Source organism: Mus musculus, chromosome 4 (assembly GCF_000001635.26).
Source record: "Mus musculus strain C57BL/6J chromosome 4, GRCm38.p6 C57BL/6J".
NCBI classification, from domain to species: domain Eukaryota; kingdom Metazoa; phylum Chordata; class Mammalia; order Rodentia; family Muridae; genus Mus; species Mus musculus.
The window spans coordinates 21,898,801-21,912,916 of record NC_000070.6 but is presented as its reverse complement, the minus strand read 5'-3'; the positions used below and the strand labels follow the sequence as shown (position 1 = coordinate 21,912,916).

Below are 14,116 nucleotides of genomic sequence, written 5' to 3'. Positions count from 1 at the left end.
TTTGTTGCTTTGTTTTAAAATATGTCTCTGCTGGAGAGATGGCTCAACAATTAAGAGCTCTAGCTGACTGCTCTTCCAGAGGACCCAGATATCCAAGCACCCACCTGGCAGCTCACAACTGTCTATAACTCTAGTTCCAGGGGATCTGTCACCCTCACACAGGCATACATGCAGGAAAACCACCAAAGCAAAGCAAATAAAAATTAAAATAAATAAATCATTAATAAAAAAAATAGGTTTCACTGTGTATCTCTGGCTGGAGCTCCATGGAGCTCATTCTGGCACTGAGCTTCCTAAATCCTGAGGTCACAGGCATGTGCCATACCTGGCTCTCTTCTAGTGTTCCAAATTTCAGTTTTGTCCTTGTAAATGACACTAAGAACAGAGGAAATGTTTGTCTAAACTGTTATTTGTCTACACTAAGCATACGAACCTAAAAGTGAAAGGGGCTCTAGCTTAGACACAAGCTGCAGCATGAAACACTGGTTTCCCATCTACGTCACTCAGCAAATGCCCCCTGTGGATGTCCTTGCATAGCATCTGGTCTTTGAGAAAAAAGCCAGCTTCACGTATTTCAAGCGGAGAAAAAAACTTCACTTTAGCACTTTTAATTACATATAATAATAACTGTAGAAAAAATTCTCAAAACTAAATTTTTAAAGTAACTTACAAAATTCCTTAAAACATAAAAATTAAAGTTACTACACTAATTGCTTTTCTGTTGCTATGATAAAGCACAATGGCCAAGGCAACTCATAGAAGGAAGGGTTTATTTGAGGCTGACAGTTACAGATGTGTGGGAGTCCGTCACCATCATGGCAGGGAGCATGGCACAGGCAGGCATGGCGCAGGAGCAGCTGCTGAGAGCTCACACCCAAGCCATAAGCAGGAAGCAGACATCATACTTGGAATGACAGAAGTCTTTTGAAACCTCAGATCCCACCACCAGTGACACACATCCACCAAGATCATATCTCCCAATTGTTCCCAGTTTCACCAAATGAAGATCAAGAATTTAAACATACAAGCCTACGGGGAACATTCTCATTGAAACCACCACCAGTTATTTTTATTAATTTATATGTATGGTTATTTTGCCTATATGTATGTATATCACACGAGTGCCTGCCAAAGCCATGGAGTCTGATCCCTGACAACTGCAGTTGTAGATAGCTGTGGCCCATCATGGGGTGCTGGGGATAAAACTCAGGTCCTTTGCTGGAGCAACCAGCGCTCTTAACTGCTGAACTATCTCTCCTGTTCCTGGACATAACATTTTCAAAGAACAGCATACGGAACTAAGTCCTATACATGAAACATTACCTGAACTTCTTTTAATGTTTGAATTCAAATCTACCATGTATTTAATAACTCATTTATTTCCAGAATCCCATTTTTCTGTAGGATAAAGTGTATTTTATTTATATAGCGGAGAAAGTAGCTCCTCGCTAGCCGAGGCACTACTGGCATTTGATAGCTGCTGGTAAAAGGCAACTTCCTTTAATGCTGTGATCTCTGGTGTATCAACCACACTCCAAGGTAGGCCCTATACTCAAGAGAAGATGGTCAACACAAACTGAACTCAGCTAAAGAGATGGCTCAGTGGTTAAGATCACTGACTGCTGCTCTTCCAGGGGTCCTGAGTTCAAACCCCAGCATCCACGTGAGATCTGACAACCTCTTCTGGTGTATCTGAAGATAGTGATACTGTACTTACATATAACAAATAAATATTTAAAAAAGAAACACACAAACTGAACTCAATTAAGGGAGGGAGGGGAGAAGAGACGGAAGGAGAGAGGGAGGTACACGTATGCTCACTACCCTAGGTTTAAAATATATTTTGTACTCCCAAATATCAGTGATTAAAAACTAGAGCTGGTTTTTGTTTTTTGTTTTTTGGGTTTTTTTTTATCAGTCAAGGGCATTGTATCTTTAACTAAAATAAAGGAATACCATAGACAACAGAGATTCCAGTTGAAATCAATAAATATCAGCATATGTTTCTGTTTACACATGTGAGAAATGCCTAACATGTAAATGAAATGAACACACACTTTTCTACAGTAAAAGCATAGAGACCTTAAGCACACGTGACAAAACCTCACCAGAAAATTCTTCAAAGTGTCTCTTAGGTGACACAGAAATTTTTCTCCATTGATTTAGATATTTTTATTGACCTTTTGTTCTTCAAAATCTCTCCCGAAATGGAGTAAGATTTTTGACTTTGTAAACAACACAATTTCAAGTATATTTACTGCTGTCCTTGGAGGCACCTCATGTCCTCTGCTCCTCCCGTACACTGGGGCTACCGGAGGTGTTAGCATGGAGTGCTCCTGTTTCCCCCTTTAAAGCAGACTCAGCAGGCTCCTGGTGCTCCTGAGCCCTGGATCTCACAGCATGGGCTGCATAGTTAAGGCTGGTATTTTCACTCCAATGCCAGTAACCTGAGAAAGGATTATAGACCAATCCTGCCACAGTTTCAACTGACAGACCATCTGAAAAAAAAAAAGAGAAAGAAATCAAATAACTTGGACTCAATAAACATTTACCATTCAAACCACAAGAATACACAGTCACTCTTCATATTAACATAAAGTAAGCAACTTAATGAACAACAAGGCTTTGCAGTCATGCTTGATCATTCTTAACTGCAAGTAAGAATACACACTCCAAGCCCAGCTCTGACTACTGTAGCGGTCCCCTTCTGAGGATCACGGAGATCATGGGTTCTGGAGCAGTGGAATCAGAGAGGATCTGTCTAACGTAGCTCAGTGCTTACAATGCTCCTAAGTTAGCTGTCACTTGAGATTATCTGTCAACAAGAAATTGTCTCCATTTTGGGCTTGTATTCTCTTTCATTTGTCGAGACAGGGCCTCACCTTGTTCAAGACTGGCTTCATTTTATTTTATTTTTTTTTAAATATTTATTTATTTATTATATGTAAGTACACTGTAGCTGTCTTCAGACACACCAGAAGAGGGCATCAGATTTCGTTACAGATGGTTATGAGCCACCATGTGGTTGCTGGGATTTGAACTCAGCACCTTTGGAAGAAGTCGGCACTCTTAACCGCTGAGCCATCTCACCAGCCCTTTATTTTATTTTTTATTGATTTATTTACTTATTCACTTTACATTGGGAAGCAGCTCCCCTCCCTCCTCGCCTCCCAACCTCACCCTCACAAATCCCTCCCCCCCATTACCCTCTTGGGTACCACCCCACCCTGGGACATCAAAGATTGGCTTTATTTAATACAGGCTGATAGCCCAGGCTAGCCTTAAATACCCAGTCCTCCTGAAACAGTCTTTTAAGTGTTGTGATTACAAGTATGCATCACTATGCTCAGCCCCAACAAGATTCTTTAAAGTATCTTTTTTTCTATTCTATTGTCAACAAAGACACAGGCATCTCTAAAAGCCGCCACAATGCTCTGAACTGACAAAATTTTAAGGAAAATATTTTGCTGATGCACTGTTGTCAACAAAAGCATGGGAAATGGTGTCTACCCAACAAGACCTCCAAAATGTCAAGTGTGTGAACTAAGAAACATCTCTTAACAGATTTCAATAAACAGACCATTTACTGTGTCGAAGCATGGTAAGACACTGTGTAGAAGATTACAACGCGCTTATGGGCCAGGAAAGAGTGAAGGCATGTGAAAATTACATGCAACCATACTTAGAGCATACATGATGGCAGGTGTAAATACATAATCCTAGGCAGATTCCTGGGTTCAAACACCAACTCTGACATCTGCTGTGGTGAGTCTAAGTCACTTATGTAGGCTCCAGGAATACATAAGAAACGCTAGGAAGTTAAAGTACATCTGAGTATAGAAGAGTCAGGAAAAATCCGAAGATACATTGAGATAAGCAGAGCTCACCTGGAGCAACTGAGCGTGTGGAATCCACCCTGACATAGTTAAGACATAGTTAAAGAAAGGAAACTAGGGCTGGAGAGATGGCTCAGTGGTTAAGAGCACTGACTGCTCTTCCAGAGGTCCTGAGTTCAATTCCCAGCAAGCACATGGTGGCTCACAACCACCTGTAATGGGATCAGATGTCCTCTTCTGGTGTTTCTGAAGACTGGTACAGTGTACTCATGTACATAAAATAAATAAATAAATATTTAAAAAGAAAGGAAACTAACATCTGAAAAACAAGAAAATAGTAACCTGCTTAAATAAATGCTAGATTATGCAATTAATAATTATACATGCATGACAGGTTCAGATAGGCCTCAACAATTGGAAAACAATTTTAATACTTACTTGGTTCCAAGATACTCTCTAGCTTTTCAGGTGAAACAAACTTTTCCCACGTATGAGTGCCTTTTGGAACAATGCCTGCAATTTGCTCTGCGAAAACAATTCCCAAGGCATAGGACAGCTGTGTTTTGTTCACTGTAGTAATGAATAAAGAGCCACCGGGCTAAAGGGAAGAAATGTATACACATGTAAAACAGTGGACGTGAAGTATCAACGCTAGGAGTAATGTTAGGTACGGGCTTGTTTCTACAGTCTCCTGCTTTCTGAATGAATAAAGTGCATTTAAGATACATAAGTAGCTATGAAACATAATTACCAAAATAGCATTTTTCTCTCTTGGGAAAATCTGTTATTGCAGGCAATCTAATACAGATCACAGTCACTAAATCTATACATCAAGCATAGCTTTCAATTCAAATTTTTCTTATTGATATACATATATATGTATATTTATTTATGTGTATATGTATATATATGTATATTTATGTGTATATGTATATATATTCTTTTGTAGGTATTAAATACTTTATCTGGGTTGATACATGTCTACATTTATATTCTTTTTTCATTTGTTGAAAGATTTTTTGCATATATTTTCCCTCTTTTCTTTCTTTTGTAAAATTATTATTATTATTTTGGTTTTTCAACACAAAAGTTTCACTGTGTAGTCCTGGCTGGACTCACTCTGTAGACCAGGGCAACCTCAAACTCAGAGAGATCAGCCTCTGCCTCCTGAGCACTGGGATTAAAGGTGTGCCCACCACCGTTCAGCTAAGACAATATAGTCTTTTTTTTTTCCAAGACAGGGTTTCTCTGTGTAGCCCTGGCTGTCCTGGAACTCACTTTGTAGACCAGACTGGCCTTGAACTCAGAAATCCGCCTGCCTCTGCCTCCCCAGTATTGGGATTAAAGGCGACAATATATTCTTACTAGTGTTTTCCCACCTTCCAGATCCGCCACACCTCCCTTCCATTCTGGATCCACACCCTTTCTGTCTCTTGTTAAAAAACAAAAAGGCATCTTGGGAGTAAAAATAAAATAAAATAATAAAAGACAAATAATCAGAATATGTCAATGGTCAACCAAGAAAAAGAGCCTAAAAAAAAAAAGCACAAGAAACACATATAGACACAGAAAAACATATGTTTGCACATACAGGAATCCCACAAAAACCAAAACTGGAATCCATAATATATATGCAAAGGACTTGTAATGTTAAAATAAAAGATACCCTGAGACAAAGAACCTCCAAAGATGGCACTGTCTATGTTTTGTGTTGGTCAGCTACTGAGGGGCATGGGGCCTACTCCTAAGAGTGATTTGAAAAGAAAGAAAGAAAGAAAGAAAGAAAGAAAGAAAGAAAGAAAGAAAGAAAGAAAGAAAGAAAGAGAAAGGAAGGAAGGAAGGAAGGAAGAAAGAAAGAAAGAAAGAAAGAAAGAAAGAAAGAAAGAAAGAAAGAAAGAAAGAAAGAAAGAAAGAAAGAGGGAGAGAGGGAGGGAGGGAGGGAGGGAGGGAGGGAGGGAGGGAGGGAGGGAGGGAGGGAGGGAGGGAGGGAGGGAAGAAAGAGAGACAGAGCAAGATCAGAGTGGATTGTTTCCTCAGTGATACTGCCTTGGAGAAAACTAATTTTTTATTTGTAAGTGGCTGTCAGTTGGAGATAGCTCCGGGGTGAGAATGGAGTGTGTGTCCACTTCTTTCAGCTCTAGGATTCCATCTGTGCAGACCTCGGCAGGCCCTGTGCTCGCTGCCAGTCTTCCATATTTTCCTTGAGCTGCTAAGCCAAATGTGCTTAGAACAGCCAGCATTCACCTCTATGTCCTGTGCTAAGGAGCATTACCAACAAGTAACCTCTGACAAAGATAGATATTCATAAGGTTTTGCATTTTTTTGTTTTGATTTATGTAAAGATTGTGAAGAAATCAAGATAAACTCTTAGATGAAAGCAAATCACTTATATGAGTATTTAGTCTGCCTGTGTAATGATAATATTTATATTTCCTATGTTTATTCTCAAAACAGCAAGGAAGATAATATCCCTCCTTCTTTTACCCAGTCTCATTATCCACCCCCCCTTCTGTTTTTTGTGTGTGTGTGTATTGATTGCAACAGATAGATAGATAGAAAGATAGATAGATAGATAGATAGATAGATAGATAGATAGATAGTGTGTATATAGTAGGGAAAGATGTATTTTTAAGTACCATTCTATATCCAAACTAACAAAGAATACCAAATATTAGTGTATACATATCTCTACATGTTGTAATTCCTCTCTGTAAACTTTAGTACTTTAAATCTTACTAACAATCATTTATGAGTGTCCAATCTGTGTTTGGTAATATCACACTTCATGGTGATCATGGTAAGCAATTATTTTTAAACATTTGGTCTCCATTAAAACAAAATTAAAGTTTACAGTATCAGCATTCCTCATATGTGTCAACGAACCTCCATTCCGGCATTTATATTAATATAAATTAAAAAACTACTAAAGATTTTACTTGGAAAGTAGGAAATGAACCTAATAAAATTTTATTTATGATAAAACCTCTTCAAAACTGTTAGATTTGGGCCAGTGAAATGGCTCTGAGGGTAGAGGTACCTGACAGAAAGCCTGATGCTCTGATTCCATCTCTAGGACGTACATGATAGGAGAGAATTAACCCCCTCAAGCAGTCCTCTACCTCAACGCATGATCTATGGCATGAGCACCCCACACACAGGCACCCATATACACACACACTAAATTGAAATGTAACAAAAAGGTATAAAAATGTCAAAGATAGAAGGTGACTAAGGAGACATAGCAATTCCATACAGTGCGGAAGTCTGGGTTTGATACATAATGGAAAAATAAAATTAGTGGAGAAACTGCTGAGCCTTAGGCAATGGCACTACCCACAGCTAGTCTTTAGATAGGTACCAGGGATTATACACGGGAAAAGGACACTGAGGAGGCAACTGAGGGGCTTGGGGCACAGAACTGGAGTTAGTAAGTATTTTCAGGGAATACAGTGAAGGGTGGGCATCTGAGAGGAAGTGTCCCTTTCAACCTGGGGCACTAAGTACCTCATGTGACACATCTTAGTTTCCACCCATATGTGAGCTGTTAATATAAAGGAAAAACAGGTGAATGCAAAGTCATTCTGCATTTGCAACTCTTCTGTAAATCTACAATTCATTTAATAGAAAGCTTTCTGACTTTCAGCCAGTGAAGCAGGCAGGCTAACTGCAGATCTTTACCTCTCCTTCTGTTCCTCCAAATCCAATTCCCACAGCTCACATGCCCCACCCCCACCCCACCCCCACTCTGCAGCAGACCACTTGCTTCTGTCTCCCTTCCCTCCTATGCCCATCTCCAGTGGATCACACAGATGTCCCCTGATCTCCTGCAATTCTAGCAGGCAGCCCTGGGATGTTCAGCCAGCAGAGCAGGTAGGCCCCCTGCAGATCTCCACCTCTCCCTCCATTCCTCCATTCCTCATTTCCCAGCTCTGTAGCATACAGAACCACTGTGGTCTCAGCTCACTATCTACCTCAATCCTAGGGACGAAGCACATCTTGGGAATCATCCTGCTTTCCTCCCTCCTGTGGACCCCGTACTCTGGCACGCACACTCCTAGCTCATTCCCATGTCTATGTGTCAGCTTCTAATACTTAGGAACACATTTTATCTGGACCCCACCTATCAGGATCCCAGAAGAATTTCCTACCAGGCAACACACAGCCACCACACTTGCATAAGAACCAAAGAGGAAACAAACCAAGGAACAAAACACCCACCCAACAAACACAAGAACAGTTATCAGCACCTAGAATTACAACCTTCCAATTCCACATACTTAGATGCTAGTGTAAAAACACAACCAATAACATCCAGGACAATACGTCTCTGCTAGGGCCCAGCAACCCTAATTTAGAAAGTGATAAATATTATAACTGAAGCACAAGAAAAGACCTTAGACTAGCCTGTATGGATATAACAGAGGACCATGAAGAGAAAATAAATACATCCCTTAGCACAATCTATGAGGACACAAACAGTGAAAGGAAGTGAATAAAACATTTCAAAACCTGAAATTGGAATTAGAAAAAAAAAAAATCCCAAATGTAGGGAAATCTGTAAATGACAAATTTAGGAACTCAAACAGGCACCACAGAGGCAAGCCTCACCAACACAATACAAGAAATGGAAGAGAGAGTCTCATGCATTGAAGACACAATAGAAGGAATGTCTATCTACAAACCAGTTCTACAGATGGTGCTAGAAGGAAAATACAAATTTAAAGAGATTAACCACATCCAAGAAAACACAAGTTATAGATAATCCCAGGCTAGCAAATCAAAAGAAGGGAAACACACATGTACACGCACACACACATGCACATGCACGCACACACACACGGACTGCCACCACCACCATAACAATAACAGGAATCAACGCACTGCTCATTGATATCTCTCAATATCAATGGTCTCAATGCCCCAATAAGACAGACTAATAGAACAGACTAATAGATCCATCCTTAGGCTACACACCTTAACATCAAAGTTAAATATATTTTAAGCAAATGGAATTAAAGGAAGCTATTATTAACATTTAATATTAAAATTATAATATAAAAGTTTATATATAAACAACTATATATGTGTAAAATATAAATATTAAATGTTAATATTTAACAATATAAGCTTTGAACCAAAACTAAGAGAAGAGATAGGGAAGGATACTTTAATTAATCAAAGGAAAAACCTACCAAGAGGTCTTAAAAATTCTTAATATCTACTCACCAAACACAAAGGCACCCATGTTTGTTAAGGAAGTACTACTACAGCTTAAATCACATATCGACCCTCACACACTAATAGTGGGAGACTTCAATACTCCACTCTCGCTAATAGGCAGATTATTGAGACAAAAACTAAACAGAGAAATGCCAGAGTTAATTGGCATTACAAACCAAATGAATCTAACAGATATTTACAGAACATTTCATCCAAACACAAAAGAATATACCTTCTTCTCAGCACCTCATGAAACTTTCTCCAAAACTGACCACATACTCAGACACAAATCAAGCCTCAACAGATAGAAGAAAACTGAAATAACATTCAGCATCCTATTTGCCCATCATGGATTAAATCTGGCTATCAACAACAACAGAAACATCAGAAAATTGAAAAACTCATGGAACTGAACAACCTACTACTGAATGAAAAACGAGTAAAAACAGATGTTAAAAAGAAATTAAGCTGGGTTGTGGTGATGCTTGTATTTAATTCTAGCACTAAAAACGGGGGAGGGGGAGAAGGAGAGGGAGAGGGAGAGGAAAATGGGAAGAGATTGAAGATGAGGACACAAAAGCAGTTCTAAGAGCCTACATACAAAATTGGAGAGATAGTATACTAACAAGTTCAACACCCCTGAAAGCTCTAGAACAGAAAAAGAGATTGCATCCAAATGGAGTTGTATCCGTTTTCATTCAGTTCCAGAAAGCCTTCAATTTCTTTCTTACTACCTGTCTCTACCCATTTCTCATTCAGTTGTGGGTTGCTCAGTTACCATGAGTTTGTAAATGTTCTCTTGATAGCTCATGATGTGGAATCCTCATTCATTGCTGGCAGGAGTGCAAACTCGTACAGCCGCCATGGGAATCAGTGTGGCAGTCAGTCCCTCAGAAAGATGGAAGTCTATCTACCTCAAGATCAGCTATAACAAAAGGATGCTTCATCCTATCACAGAGACGCGTCCTTAACCATGCTCACTGCTATTGTATTGATAATAACAAGAAATTGAAAACAACCTAGATGTCATGAAACAGGAAAATCGATAAAGAAAATGTGGTACATTTACACACTAGAATGTTATTCACCTGTTAAAAAGAATGTAATCATAAAATTTTCAGGTCAATGGAAAATGGATAGAAAAATTATCCTGAGGAGGTATCTCAGATGCAGAAAGACAAATGTATAGATATTAGCTCTATGTTCTCATTAAGTCTATGATAAGCAAGCTACAATCCTTAGCAACAGAGAAGATAGGTATACAGTAAGGGACTAGCAGGGACACATAGATCTCACTAAGAAAGGGAAACCGAATAGACAGATATGGATGGAGGGGGTGGGGCTAGAATGGGAGGACCAGTGGGTGACAGGGAGAGGGGGACAAAGGAAAGAAGACAGGGAGAGACAGTTAAAATTAGGGGCAATTTGGGGGATAAAATAGAAATATAATACAGTAGAAGTTTCCTAAAATAAATACACACATGAAAGCAATCTAAATAAAATCACCAAATAACGGGGGAAGTCAGGGCCCTAAATGGACATCTTTTGTTGATTTGTTGGCCAAAGAGGTTTCATGAGACTCCCAAAACAACCCAGGCTGTTGCCAAGACTATAGGTTGCTCTTCACAAACTGACAGCAAGCAACAGCCACACAACTCACTGAAGATGGAGAAGTCTAACTGGGGCAATATAAAGCCTTCTTCCCTATAAACTAGTGTCTCTGAAACAGGCATGTACTTTGCATGAAACCAAAAGAGAAATGCAAAGACCAAACTAAGTAACCACAAATGCTTTGTTCTAAGTCTGGAGGAGGAACCAACCAATATCTGATTTGACTTAAGACCGTCTCCACAAGATGGAACCCATATACAACACTACTTAGCCAAAGACCTGAGTCTAGATATCCCAGGGCCCTAGGCTAAAACCAAAACCACAAGGAAAAAAACAAACATGGCAATGAAATGACTCCTAATGATACTGTGCTGGCTATACTCATAGATCACCAGTGCCTCATTCAGCCATGATCAGAGAAGCTTCCTCTGCAGCAGATGGAAACAAATACAGAGACCCACAGCCAGACACTGTACAGAAAATGAGAGACCCGGCCCTAAATGTAATGTCTCCATCCAATCCTTTCCCTCGGAAAGCCTGAGGAAGAGGAGGCAGGAAGAGTATAAGATTCAGAGGCGACAGAGGACATCAAAAGCAAATGGAGCAGCAGAGACTCACAGGTCTGCACCACGTCCTCTGTGCAGATTTTATGGCTTCCAGTTAGTGTTTTTATGGGATTCCTGCACGTGCAAACAAGTATGTTTCTGATTCTTGTGTCTTCTCTTGGGTGCTTTTCCTTTTGTTTTGTCCAAGACTGATGTGTTAGTTTTTTGTTTTATCATATCATATCATATCATATCATATCATATCATATCATATCATATATCATATCATATCATATCATATCATATCTAATACCATGTCATATATAATAATTGTCCCTTAGAAGACTGTTTGTTTTCAGTAAGAGACAGGGAATGGGTCCGGAAGGGATGAGAGGTGGGGAGGAAATGGGAAGAGTAGAGGGAGGGAAACCATAATCAGGATATAGTATGCAAGAAAAAAACTATTTTCAATAAATGAAAATAAAATAAAATGAAATAAAACTTTCTTTAAAATATATGAGCAGGGGCTAGAGGGACCACTCTAATTAAGAGCACTGGCTGCTCTTCCAGAGACCCCAGGTTTGAAGTCCAGTACCCACATAGTGGCTCACAACCATATTTAACTCCAATTCCAGGGGATCCGACACCCTCTCCTGGCCTCTGAGGACAATGCAAACATGGTAAACAGACATACATGAAAGTAAACACACAGAGATAATACAAAATAAAGGAAGGCAAATTTTAAAGAAATAAACATGGACCAATGTTAGAGAGGCAATTCAGTGGTTAAGAGTGCATATTGCTCTTGCAGAAGACCCAAGTTTACTTCCCAATGCCTACACTGGGAAGTCCACAACTTCCTGTAACTCCAGATCCACGAGGATTGAGGGTCAGGTAGTTCTAGCTTCTGCAGGGACCAGCACTCACATACGCATACCCATAAGCATAATTTTACAATCTTTAAAAATATTTATAGGTCATAGATCACTGCAGCATTAAGGCCTCATCAGACTTTGGAAAGACTTGCTATGGAAGGTAACTCAGGGGCAAAAGTCCTCTCTGGCAGAGACAGCAGGCCTTAATCATTCTTTGTCAGCCTTTCTCTCCCGTCTTACTTGCTGAACTGCTAAAAGTACCCCAGCACAATACATCGCTATGGAGCCACACTTTAGGAAGCCAACCAGAAGCCAACTCTTACTTTCAGCACTTGATAGCAGCACTGGATGAACATTTCCAGGTGGCTCACATGCTCCACAACTTCAGAAGCCACGACAGCATCAAAACACTCTGCGCTCTCATCCACGGCCTCCTCCAGGGAACACACTTTGTACTGTATCCTCTTATCCAGGACTGGATCAAAGGACTTATGGTGCTGTGCTATCTTAATGTTTTCAGCCACGGGATCAATTCCAACAACTGAAGCTCCCAGTCTCCCTAGAGGCTAATGGCATAAAAACTGTTATGCTCAAGAAGAAAAGGGAACAGTTGTTAACAAATACAAATTTTATCCAAATTGGTTACCGAGTACCAAGTAGTCAGCCCTAAAAACATATGCATTCAAGCAACACTAAACAGAATCAACAGAACCATCAGGTTGTATTCATATATTCATTCTAATACATATGTATAACAATAATAATTTTTTAAAAGAGTCCGAAGATTTAATATAGGAGACATGGGGAGGATTGAAGGGAGAGGGAAGAGAAGGAGGGGAGAGAAATGATGTCAATATAGTATTCATTCATGAAATTTTAAAAAATTAATTTAATTAAAATTTTCTGTAAATCAAAACTGCTATCCCATGTTTCAAAGGGCAGCATATAAAATACTAAAACTATAACTGAAAATATCTATCAAAGATTAAAATTATGATGCAAAAGATCCTCTGTGCTAATAAAGACTAGAAAATAGAGTTGTGAGGGGTAGCTCTCCCTCCCAGGGCTAATAAGCACACATCTAAGTACTCCAGAGCACCTAAAAGAACGAATCCCAGCAAGTAGCAAAGTTCTTGCAGGCTTTGGTATATATTAAAAAAACAAACTAATCCTGTATTTAATCTCATAGAAACTGCCTAATTTCTTGGGATAGAGGAGATCAAACAAAGCTATTTGAATGACCTATGCCCATTTACTACTAAAAGCAAAACCTAAAAACTTCAGTAGAGTTTCAGGAAACTTTGTTTTTTTTAATTTTGAAAACAGAACTTTTACAATAATATTAAAATTACTATCTTAGTACTACTATCCACTAAGAATATTATTTGCTAAAAGGATAAATGAAGCAGAAACCCACTTCTCATTTTTTTACCCCAAATAACAAAATTTTGATCAAAACACATTAAATGCATGCATAAAATTCTTAAGCTATTAGAAGAATGAGTTGGAATTCATTTGAAGTGCATTGTTTCTGTAAACATCCTGATGCGATCTACTTAATTATTGTTTGAATGATGTAAGAATTTAGTTACTCTTACTAGCATTATGAGGTACATTAGAAAATTCTCATGTGCATGAAAAGTGGACACGGCTCTCTCTCTGAGGCACTTACTTCAGTTAATAACCCACCGCCACAGCCAACGTCAAGAATCTTCATCCCAGATAAAGGCTTTCCTGGATGGTGACTAGCACTTGTTTTCAAAAGATTGTCTCTTTAAAAACAAAATTCAAAATATTTAAAAACAGACAGCTACATTTGTCAACAATATATACAGTCTTCAAGGAAATATTCCCCTTAATTTAACTTGTTTATTTCACTGTCTTAATTGAGCCAGAGGCTCGCTATAAGGCTTAGACGTACTTTGAGCTCCCAATCTTCCTTGCTCAGACACCGGAGTTCGGGAATCACAGGAGTGCTGCCACCATGCCTAGTTCACAGTCCTCATTTGAATAGAATCACTGAAGGTTT

The 14,116-nt window shown here is 39.2% G+C and overlaps 1 protein-coding gene across 2 annotated transcripts in view; it reads right to left on the bottom strand.

Annotated features, from left to right (window-relative positions):
• Window positions 1-753: 753 nt before the first annotated feature.
• Coq3 (coenzyme Q3 methyltransferase) overlaps window positions 754-14,116 on the bottom strand; it is a 32,518-nt gene continuing 19,155 nt past the window's right edge. For both annotated transcript variants that reach the window (NM_172687.2, NM_001356348.1), the window contains exons 4-7: window positions 13,760-13,859; window positions 12,411-12,653; window positions 4,275-4,434; window positions 754-2,498 (exon numbers count right to left, since the gene is read on the bottom strand). In NM_172687.2, coding sequence (NP_766275.1) covers window positions 2,278-2,498; window positions 4,275-4,434; window positions 12,411-12,653; window positions 13,760-13,859 — 724 coding nt within the window. In that variant the 3' untranslated portion in view covers window positions 754-2,277. The remainder of the gene's footprint in view (window positions 2,499-4,274; window positions 4,435-12,410; window positions 12,654-13,759; window positions 13,860-14,116) is intronic.